The following is an 11420-nucleotide window of genomic DNA, read 5'->3' as shown; positions in this document are numbered from 1 at the left end:
GTAATTTATTAATGTCAAAGGATTTTATTAGGATTTTAGGTGATGCTGAGGTGGCAATTCAGCCATTTGATTCATGTTACAGCAGCTCATGAGTGAATGAACATGGTGGAAAAAAGTACTTTTAGAAGTACATTTTTCCAAACAATTACATTTACTTAACTTTACTTGAGTAGGGTTAGAGGTTGCCACTTCAGCATGCATTCAAGTTCTATACTCTTGCTAATGACCTACTAATCTTATTCAGGTGTGTTGCAACAGGGACACATGGAAAAGTTTCAGGACACCGGCCCTCAATGACTGGAGTTTGAGACCCCTGCACTACACTATATGAGTGTACCATATTTTGTGCCATAATCTGTTTTCATGTGCTCTCATACAGGATAGACAAGGACAAAGAGACTAAAAGTCCTTATCTCTTAATTCACTGGTATGGTTGGGTCGAATACACAAATGAGCAGGTGGTGACAACTGCCTGCAGGATGCATGTCTACAAATTTCCCTTTGATGTTCAGAGGTGCAACATCACCTTCAAGTCTATCATGCATGCTGGTGAGTTAATATCAAGTTCTACTTACATGTGTTTTTTGTACTCTCATATATATAAACCATGAAATATCACAACGTATAGTCCTTTGCTCATCTGCTCACGTTTAGTTTTATATTCCATTTTAGATAATGAAATAAAATTAGTTTACAACAAAAACAATGAATCGATGACAAATTTGACACGCAGCATGATGTGGAACCAGTACGAGTGGATGTTCGAGGACTTGACATCCACAAATAAATCCAGCATTATGTATCCACATCAAACTGCAGTTGTTTACACTGTAAGTACTTCTTAATCTCTTAGGACCTGGCGTCCACATATGGGGACATCACATTAAGGGTTGTTTAGACCATAATACAAAATTTTGCTCTTTCAAATGAGCCATATTGCTCAAAGGGGAACAATTGTTGTTTCTCATTTTGTTTTTGTACTCAGGAAAAATCCTGCTGTGTTTGACACCAGATAAAGAGTTTTGCACATCATTACTCAATTGTGACTTTATAGTTTTCTGTCAAACACTATAAAGCCAAATAGCAAAGAGAAATTAAAAATGCATGCCATGAAAGAGTTTGCATCTTAGGAGTTTAAAGCAGAAACACAGATGTGGAAATTGAGTCGTTAGACACATTTAAAAAACATTTGTAATGAAAACAAAATTGCAGTTTTTTTTGAAAGGGTTTTAAAAACACAGCAAAAAAGTTGTTTTCCTTGTGGTTTCTTTCCCCCTGAAGCATAAACAGCATTTATTGGACAAGTACTAGATTTCTTTAACCTATTGCACTATTATAATTATTTTATTTAACAGATCACGATGAGAAGGAGGTCAGACCTCTACATTGCCAATTTCATTTGTCCAGTGCTCTTCTTCTTGGTTCTGGACTTGGCCTCTTTCCTGATCCCAGATGCTGGAGGCGAGAAACTCAGCTTCAAGGTCACTGTCCTGCTCGCTGTCACAGTGTTGCAGCTTATTCTGAATGACATTCTGCCCAGTTCTTCAAACAAGGTTCCACTTATAGGTAAAGAAGTGGGGTTTATTTGACTGAACACATTAATTAATTACATTACTGACATAGTCTGCTCTCCTCAGCTATCTACTGCATTGGGATTTTTACTCTGATGCTGCTCAGCCTCCTGGAGACTATTGTGATGATGTATCTGATTGAGAAAGACTCTGCAGCCCATCACAATGAGACAGATGAAGAACAAAACCTGAGTGTAAATTGTGGAGACAAATGGTGCAAAGCCAACTTCCACAGCTGCGTTAGAGGTGAGGTTAAGCCTGTGGATCTAAACTCATGTAAGCAGGTGTATCTTTAGTTATGGTTTAAGTACTCACACATTAACATTAGCCTTTGCATGACAGTTAATTATATCATTTAAATCAGAGGGGATCCTTAATCATTTTGTCTAATATCCTCCCAGGAAAAAAATCTAGTGACTGTGCATCTGTTTGTGATGAAAGTGCCGATGAAACACAATCTGTGACTGAAGAGGTGAGACTTTAGCTACACTTTAAAGGGTTATTTATTTAAAATGAAGTATAAAAAAATCATTGAGCTTGCATTTGAGAGAGTACTTAGAGAGATAGATCAAGATATTTGTTTGTATATTAATAAGAACCCCTTTTATTCCAGTCACAGTGGAAACAAACCATTGTGTCAAATGTAGTAGCAGTCAGTGGCCTAAATTTGTTGATAACTTTAAAATGCTAAAACTAAACTTTTGCAGAGGAGCAACAACAAGCTGACAGACGTGCCCCTTGGTCTTGAACAAGTCTCAGATGAACTGAGAGAGATTGGGAAAACAATAAGTCTGCTCATTGGTAACAGGAAGGAGGAGAAGTCTGGATACTGGGCCAAAATGGTTAAAAAAATCAACAAGGCTTTCTTCATTTTTTATGTCACAACAGTCACTGTATTTTTGTCAGTTCTTGTTTCATTGTGGACCAGCTAAAGTTAAAAAAAATATGAAATCATTAAAACAGACAGAACTTATGTATTTTTTTTCATAAATGTCATTCATTTCAATCAGTCCAAAGAAAACAAATATCCCATTGAGTACAGGTTGGTAAGGTGTTCACTTGTTATATTTAGTGATCTATTAAGCATCATCAGAACTACAGACCCACAGCTGAAGAAAAAATCAGATATTTAACAGTGATTTCTGCTCCACTTCACTGTGGTGGTTTCAGAGCCCCAGCGTAACAAAAGCTGCAAGGAAATTACATTGTTATCAGTCGTATGGTGTGTACCACCAGAATTGTGAAATTCAGCATCAAAGGTTTGGTTTCAACCAGTTATGAGGTAAACTTGGGTAGTAGTCTTCATGACTATTTTCAGTGCTCCTTATCGCAATAGAAAAATTCCAACATTTAAAACATTATTAAAATGTACATTTATATTTAGGGTTGTGCAGTATGACACATTATATCAGATGATGATATTAAAATGTCTATTGTTTTATATTATACTTAATTGTTTATTTTGTGCCATGTAAAAACAGTAATGTGATCCTTTGCCCTCCAGCCAAACATCTTCGAGTTTAACTTAGTCAAAATGCCAGATATTTGCTGTGCTATCAGATGCACTAACGAGCATTTAAAGCTGTCACAAGAGCATCAAGTTTCGCAACAACATATGAGACACCCCAGCTAACCCTGCCTTATAGCCCAAATCACACAAATCCCTTCTTTTACCTGACACTGAAAAAATACTTGATCAACTTTACGTTATGGCACAACATTAATGTGAAAATGAATCTCTCTCTCTCTCTCTCTCTCTCTCTCTCTCTCTCTCTCTCTCTTCTAATGATACAAGTTTCCATATATGCTTAGAGGTGTATAATCGATTGTATAGTGATAGGATGTGTGATCCTTAGTAGGCTTTGTGTGCATTCCAGAGTGTTCTGGCATTCACACCCACATCCTGGGAGCATGGTTAAAGGGCATACCTTCTCTTATTGTTTTATGATAGGATAAACGTATCTATGTCTGTTTTAGGCTAAGTGCCTTTTGTTTAGATGAACTGTTGGATTTCCAGACCAGCAGGTTTAGGGAAGTCTTTATGGGGTCACACTCTGACCCCACACACACACACGCACCCACTGATGTATATAAATAAAGACCAGGGCAGTGGCACGGCGCGAGTCTCAGAGCCCTCACTTCTGTGCGAGTGCTCTGTGACTGCCCTTGCTTGCAAGTAACTAACTGCAGTGTGTGTTTCTCCTCTCTGATTCGAAGCTGAAGAAGTGTCTTAGAATACATCTCTTGACATGCACTATATATTAATGTATGCTTTTATTGCGATATGAGGCCATATCACACAGGTCTATTTATATTTCTACTCCTTAGCCTTTAAGCGATTTTCTTGTAATTATGGTGGACCTCATGTCCAGTTTAAATTACATTTATTCTTTGCTTTTTGCAGTCAAAAAGAATGTTTCAATATATATTTAGGACATATATTCATTTTTAATGTTCAGTAAGCTTCACCACAAGCATCTCAGAACCTAAATGAGATAATTATTTTTTTATTTTAGGCATGAAATGCAGTAAATAGATGATTTTTCAAATTATGTTTATATATATTAGTAAACTTAGCTTAACATATAAGGAAATTAATGTATGCTTGATTATTTCTTTTTTGCAGCAATGCTTCTTGGCAATAAATCTTATACTGCTCAAAGCTTGTTTATGTCCCCTGAAATGGTCCCGCATTTGTAAGTGGGTTGAGCAGCAGAGTTGGTTATGTGGATTATGTTCAAACTGACCAAATTTTCTCTGTCAATACCAAACAACTTATTCTGCTATTGACTCCTATTTTAAACTTTTGTTTACATTGGTACTGACAATCAGGTCTGTGATTGGCATCTGATTAACAGCACCTGGGAGCACAGACACTCCAAGGCTACGTTCACACTGCAGGCGAAAGCGCATCAAATCCGATTTTTTTCGCCCCTATGCGACCCGTATCCGATCTTGGTATGACAGTGTGAACGGCACAAAACCGATATTTTCAAACCGATCTGGGTCACTTTTCGTATGTGGTACTGAATCCAATACGTATCCGATGTTTTAGAAAGCGACTGCTGTGTGAACGGTCAAGTCGCATTAAATCCGTCTTTTACGTCACTGACACAAGACAGGCGCCAATTATCAGCGCCGAGAAGCGCCCGATAGGACATCGCGAAACGATTTCCTACCATCCGGTGAAACTGTTGGGAAGACAACGTTGGAGAAATGTGAACATTTTTTTTTTTACTGTATTTTCTGCAGATTCTGACAGAAATCTGCAGCTATCCTTTGAAGCACCGCTCCTCTAAAACAGCAAAAAGGATCATTATTAGGTTATCTACATTATTATGTAAATAACAAAATAACTTAAAGCAAAAATCTGGAAACATAAAGTCCGAAGTCTTTATATTAAGGGCCATCAGTCAAACAATATTGTTTGCTCTGGGTCTAAACAGAGCGAGTTGTGTGTGACATCTGCTTTTGCGCATGCGGGCCGCTTTGAGCGTTCACACTGGAGAGCGTTTGATGTCGCATTTTATGTGTAGTGTGAACAAGCAGACAAAAAAATCGGATTTGATCAAAAAATCGGAATTGAGCATTAAGACCTGCAGTGTGAACGTAGCCCTAGAGTGGTTATCTTATGTCTGTTCCAAGCATTCCACATTTGACTGATTTGTCCTATGGCCTGTGCCATTCAAGTTGGTGTTCTGCAAAGCCAAGTTGCAGTATTATTTGGATTAAGCCCTAGTAGGATATGACATCACAAGAAGACTGTTTACGCACTCTCTCAGCTCTTTAAAACCGTAGAGGGGCTTCTACATATTTGTAGTCAAGGTTTACGGGACGATATGGCTGACAGCTCTCTATCCAGACAATTTGAAAGACACTGCACACAGTCAGTCTCCGATCTCGTAGGGATGGTAGGAGGCCTGCTATGACTGCCCTTCACCATCAGGCTTATCTAGTGTCTGTAACATGTGCACTGGAATCTGAACATTTGGAAGAAAATTATGCTCAGCAATGATTCCAGGATGGAGAAGGTGTGGAAAATGGAGTAACAGCTTTTGGCGGAGACAGTGTGATGGTGTGGGGCAGCATCTTCCTCACTGAAAAAACAAGGCTTGTCATCACTGGAGGCAATCTGAATGCAGAGAGATATCAAGATGAGGTTCTGCAACCAGTGGCGATGGCATATTTCCACAATCTGGGACCAAAGTGATGACAGTGCTCGCCTCTAAAATGCACGACTATCAGAGGCTACCTCCAGAATTTAGGAGTGGTGATGATAGAAAGGACTGCCTGAAGTCCTGACCTAATCCATACTGAACACATATGGGATCAGCTCGGGCATGCTCTTCTTGCCAAAATCACCAACACACTCACATTGGCTGATTTGTAACAAATGCTTGTTTGAAGCATGAAGTGCCATCCCACTGCGGTGTGTGACCAACCTGTTAACCAGCACGTGGAGGTGTTGTGGCTGTACATGGCTCTCATGTTACTGAGGCCCCCATTTGATAAATAAATGAATTATTAAATTGCCAGTATGTCTTGTTTCTCCAGACTTCAATCAAACAATCCAATAAACAACACCAAACATAGAGTCAATAGCAGAATAAGCTGTTTTGGCATTGGTAGAGAGAATTTTGGTGAGTTTGTAATGGGCACAACCCAAATACTCAACTTTACAGCTCAGTCCAAATCCAAATGCATTTTCCTTACAAACATGGCACCGTTTAAGGGGAAATAAACAGGCTTTCCTAGAATATAAGATTTATCACCAAAAGGAACTGTTACAACATAAGAAATAATTAAGCAAAAATAAATGTATTTACTTTTTCTGCTAATTTTATATACACACATAATGGATGTTTTTGCATGTTTTACACCATAGATACATAACACATACTCATTTATGACAACAGTTGCAGTAGATAGCAATGTGTACCTGTTAAGTAATATACTGAGTGTTAATATTCTACTAATCTTGATCTCAAATACACAATGCATATATTAAATGTACTGAAAGTGTAGCTCTTTGAAGACTCGTAAATCATGTGTTGTGGGAATATAAAATAATATAGTTGATTCCTGTTGTAAATTCTACATTGACACCTGCATCCTATAAAATTCATGTATTAGCATGATGGAATTAAAGTCTTATTATTTGGTTCCAAATACATGTACAGAACATGTAAAGTCTTGAGTCACTTCTGTGTTATTTTTTTTTCTCTCATTCCAAGAGGCTACACTTGTAATTTTTAAACAACTCTTGAGTAAAAAATTGTTTAGCTTTCTGAAGATATTTCAGAGTTTTTCTTTGGACTTTGGCTGCTTTTCCACTTATTTTCAGTCCAGTCCTTAATGGACTGGTAGCTGATCATTTTCAGAATTAATGTGTTTTGTTAGTTTGCCAATTAACACTCAACTAAAAAAAAAAAAACAACTCAAGGGGAGAACTACTGCTACATTTACATATAGCATAGAATTTGGCAAAGATCCAATTTAATTTTAAATTGTATATTTAGACACATTGTTACTAGCAGCCTGTTCTCAAAAAAATGCTCCAGATAACAGTTTGACAGGTGTAAAACAGAAGCTTAAGTAATTATGTTGTTGGCGAAAAAAGGTAATTCCCAAAATCTAGTACTTGAAAATGTGGTCTGGACAGACTTGTAAATCCAATTTTTAGATTGCAGTTGCTCAGCAAAGGTTAATCTTCCAGTCCAGTCTGGTAGTTAAAATCCAAGTGCAAACCTTTGATCTAAATATTTGTGTTTCTTTGTGTTTATAAATATTTTGATGAACTCGGACAAGTGGAAGTGGACAAAAAAAAACAACAATCAACAATCTGACACAAAAAGATGCACCTAACAGATGCATCAGGCACTTCAGTTGACCAATCTGCTATTTGCTGAAGTCTTATCTGAAATTGTCTCAGTGGCAGGGAAGCTGTCATGTCGATCTTAAATAGAAACAGGGAGAAGATAGTATGCCAAACTAAACAATAATATTTAGTGGAGTAGGGGAGCTCCATGTCGTGCTACCCAGAACATGTGTGACTGGCAAAGAATTAATTTTTCGACCCAACAATGATCCCAGTCTCACTGTGAATGTAGTAAATGCACACCTTTACAGGGAACGCACACAACAGAACACTATCAGTCCCAGATTCGTCTCTCTAGAGCACGGACCTAAACATTACTGAAGCAGTGTGGAATCATCCTGACAGAGAATTGACCCAAAAGCAGCCAACATCCAAAGAAGAGTTTTGAATGCACTTCAATGGTAACTGGACTCTTTCTTATATAGCAATTATCTATCTCTATCTTAAAGCGATTTATACAACTTGCCTCATTCACCCATTTACACCCATTCATACAAGCACTGTCTTTCTATGTAAGTACTTTCTATCTAATATCATATTCATACTACGATGAATGTATTGGAGGGCAACTCGGGGTTAGTATCTTGCCCAAGGATATTCGGCATGGAGACTGGGGCAGTCAGGGATCAAACTATTGATGATTATTGATGACCTGCTACCATCTGAGCTACAGCCACCCCTTCAAGAAGCCTGGAGAAGTATTCCTGACAACTACTTAGATACATTACATGTCATAAACTGGCTGTGTGCAGGCAGGAAGGAAAGAACCATACATGGAGTATGAACTCAAAATGCAGCTTTATTTGCTGAAAATAGAAAATAACAGGAACAACACCGGGAACCTAATATCAACTACACACACGGGGAAGAACATGGGGAAACAAACAATTATGAGGCAGATTGTGGCACTGGACAGAGGAAATTAAAGGGCTTAAATACACACGGAATGACGAGGTAACAGGAAACACATGGGCAGTGTTGGGAAGGTTACTTTTAAAATGTATTCCACTACAGATTACAGAATACATGCCCCAAAATGTATTTTGCAACGTATTCCGTTAAGTTACTCAATGAGAGTAACGTATTCTGAATACTTTGGATTACTTATATATTATCATGCTTTCTACAACTTAATGAATGTACTATTGGTGTGTGATTTATTACTTTTACTGAAGGTTACTCGTCATACCAATACCAACTAGATTTTTAAATCTTAATATAAAACGAGTAACAGTAGAGTGGACATTAGGTAAGGCTGCACTTTTTTCAGCGATCTCATATAGAAAACTATTCCGCACGTATATAAAACAGGTCCGCGGCTCCGAACCGTAAAGGCGTAAAACTGTAAAGGGACCTCTGGCTAATACGTTGGGTTCCGTGTTGGGCTCGTAGCTGAAAACTAGCTTTACTTTGTTGTCTGGGTCAGCGAAAGACAGAGAGAGGCGTTGAAAGGCTGCTCCAACGGAACTTATTGTTTCAGAGGAAAACACAAACACAGTGTACAGTCGAGTCTTAATAGCTTAATACAACTGGGCTCGTCAGGCACTCTTTTTGGCTGCAGTGGTTATTATTATATTTGCATGCTTCCATCTCCTGTTTCTGCTTGGTGACAACTCGTACTTTTCCACTCTCCTTTTTCTCCTTCCCTCGCGCTCACAGACACATAACGGGTATGGCAGTCCATTCTCCCTGCAGCACGGACTACAGTGCCCATGAGGCTACATTCTTTAGGGCGATGCCTGTAACAGGCTGTCTATCACCTTCTTATTAAGGTAGCTCAGGAGGTAGAGCAGGTCACCTACTGATCGGAAGGTTGGAGGTTCGATCCCAGGCTCCTCCAGTCTGCATGCCAAGTGTCCTTGGGCAAGATACTAACCCCAAGTTGCTCTCCGATGCATCCATCGGAGTATGAATGTGTGTGAGTGTAGTTAGAAAGCACTCAGTATAGAGGTAGTGCTTGTGAGAATGGGTGTGACTGGGTGAATGTGGCGTGTTGTATAGAGCGCTTTGAGTACTTCGGGAGAGTAGAAAAGTGCTATATAAGAATCAGTCCATTTACCATTAAATACATTTTGTAAAATAATTAAAAAAAAATATTTCTAAACGTCAATATGCGGGCCGCAAATACAGGGAGTGCAGAATTATTAGGCAAGTTGTATTTTTGAGGAATAATTTTATTATTGAACAACAACCATGTTCTCAATGAACTCAAAAAACTCATTAATATCAAAGCTGAATATTTTTGGAAGTAATTTTTAGTTTGTTTTTAGTTTTAGCTATTTTAGGGGGATATCTGTGTGTGCAGGTGACTATTACTGTGCATAATTATTAGGCAACTTAACAAAAAACAAATATATACCCATTTCAATTATTTATTTTTACCAGTGAAACCAATATAACATCTCCACATTCACAAATATACATTTCTGACATTCAAAAAAAAAAAACCAAAAACAAATCAGCGACCAATATAGCCACCTTTCTTTGCAAGGACGCTCAAAAGCCTGCCATCCATGGATTCTGTCAGTGTTTTGATCTGTTCACCATCAACATTGCGTGCAGCAGCAACCACAGCCTCCCAGACACTGTTCAGAGAGGTGTACTGTTTTCCCTCCTTGTAAATCTCACTTTTGATGATGGACCACAGGTTCTCAATGGGGTTCAGATCAGGTGAACAAGGAGGCCATCTCATTAGTTTTTCTTCTTTTATACCCTTTCTTGCCAGCCACGCTGTGGAGTACTTGGACGCGTGTGATGGAGCATTGTCCTGCATGAAAATCATGTTTTTCTTGAAGGATGCAGACTTCTTCCTGTACCACTGCTTGAAGAAGGTGTGTTCCAGAAACTGGCAGTAGGACTGGGAGTTGAGCTTGACTCCATCCTCAACCCGAAAAGGCCCCACAAGCTCATCTTTGATGATACCAGCCCAAGCCAGTACTCCACCTCCACCTTGCTGGCGTCTGAGTCGGACTGGAGCTCTCTGCCCTTTACCAATCAAGCCACGGGCCCATCCATCTGGCCCATCAAGACTCACTCTCATTTCATCAGTCCATAAAACCTTAGAAAAATCAGTCTTGAGATATTTCTTGGCCCAGTCTTGACGTTTCAGCTTGTGTGTCTTGTTCAGTGGTGGTCGTCTTTCAGCCTTTCTTACCTTGGCCATGTCTCTGAGTATTGCACACCTTGTGCTTTTGGGCACTCCAGTGATGTTGCAGCTCTGAAATATGGCCAAACTGGTGGCAAGTGGCATCTTGGCAGCTGCACGCTTGACTTTTCTCAGTTCATGGGCAGTTATTTTGCGCCTTGGTTTTTCCACACGCTTCTTGCAACCCTGTTGACTATTTTGAATGAAACGCTTGATTGTTCGATCATCACGCTTCAGAAGCTTTGCCATTTTAAGACTGCTGCATCCCTCTGCAAGATATCTCACTATTTTTGACTTTTCTGAGCCTGTCAAGTCCTTCTTTTGACCCATTTTGCCAAAGGAAAGGAAGTTGCCTAATATTTATGCACACCTGATATAGGGTGTTGATGTCATTAGACCACACCCCTTCTCATTACAGAGATGCACATCACCTAATATGCTTAATTGGTAGTAGGCTTTCGAGCCTATACAGCTTGGAGTAAGACAACATGCATGAAGAGGATGATGTGGACAAAATACTCATTTGCCTAATAATTCTGCACTCCCTGTATATAAATATAAAGAAAATATAGTTCCTGTTGTAAATCCTGCATTTACATCTGCATCCTAGGCATTTCATGTTTTAGCATGATGAAATCAAACTCCTGTCATCTGGTTCTTAAAACATATACAATAACATAACACTGTTGAAATAAAAGCTTCTTTTCTTCTGCTTTCTTGGTATGTCTTTGTGTATTTATTGCACAACCAACAGATCTGTGTGCCTCATTAGACACACAGAAGATACTACCATGTTAAAAATGTCCAACTTAACTTGTTTAAAGAC

General features: G+C 38.8%; 1 protein-coding gene across 1 annotated transcript; it reads left to right on the top strand.

Moving 5' to 3' along the window:
* Positions 1–305: 305 nt before the first annotated feature.
* Positions 306–2528, top strand: LOC116312775 (5-hydroxytryptamine receptor 3A-like). Its single transcript, XM_039616088.1, has 6 exons — positions 306–549; positions 673–830; positions 1356–1566; positions 1638–1817; positions 1973–2043; positions 2279–2528. Exons 1-6 carry the CDS (start codon positions 480–482, stop codon positions 2501–2503), a joined length of 915 nt encoding a protein of 304 aa, XP_039472022.1. The 5' UTR covers positions 306–479; the 3' UTR covers positions 2504–2528.
* Positions 2529–11420: the final 8892 nt, after the last annotated feature.

The sequence above is a fragment of the Oreochromis aureus genome, linkage group 8, assembly GCF_013358895.1.
Source record: "Oreochromis aureus strain Israel breed Guangdong linkage group 8, ZZ_aureus, whole genome shotgun sequence".
Taxonomy (NCBI): domain Eukaryota; kingdom Metazoa; phylum Chordata; class Actinopteri; order Cichliformes; family Cichlidae; genus Oreochromis; species Oreochromis aureus.
Note: the sequence above shows the minus strand (reverse complement) of the source record. Positions and strands in the feature narration are given on the sequence as shown.

Excerpts from the sequence above, each read along its gene's own strand:
- LOC116312775 (XM_039616088.1), top strand. The coding sequence starts at position 480 with ATGCATGTCTACAAATTTCCCTTTGATGTTCAGAGGTGCAACATCACC. Across the intron at positions 831-1,355 it reads AAACTGCAGTTGTTTACACT|ATCACGATGAGAAGGAGGTC; the intron begins GTAAGTACTTCT and ends TTTATTTAACAG. Across the intron at positions 2,044-2,278 it reads CACAATCTGTGACTGAAGAG|AGGAGCAACAACAAGCTGAC; the intron begins GTGAGACTTTAG and ends AAACTTTTGCAG.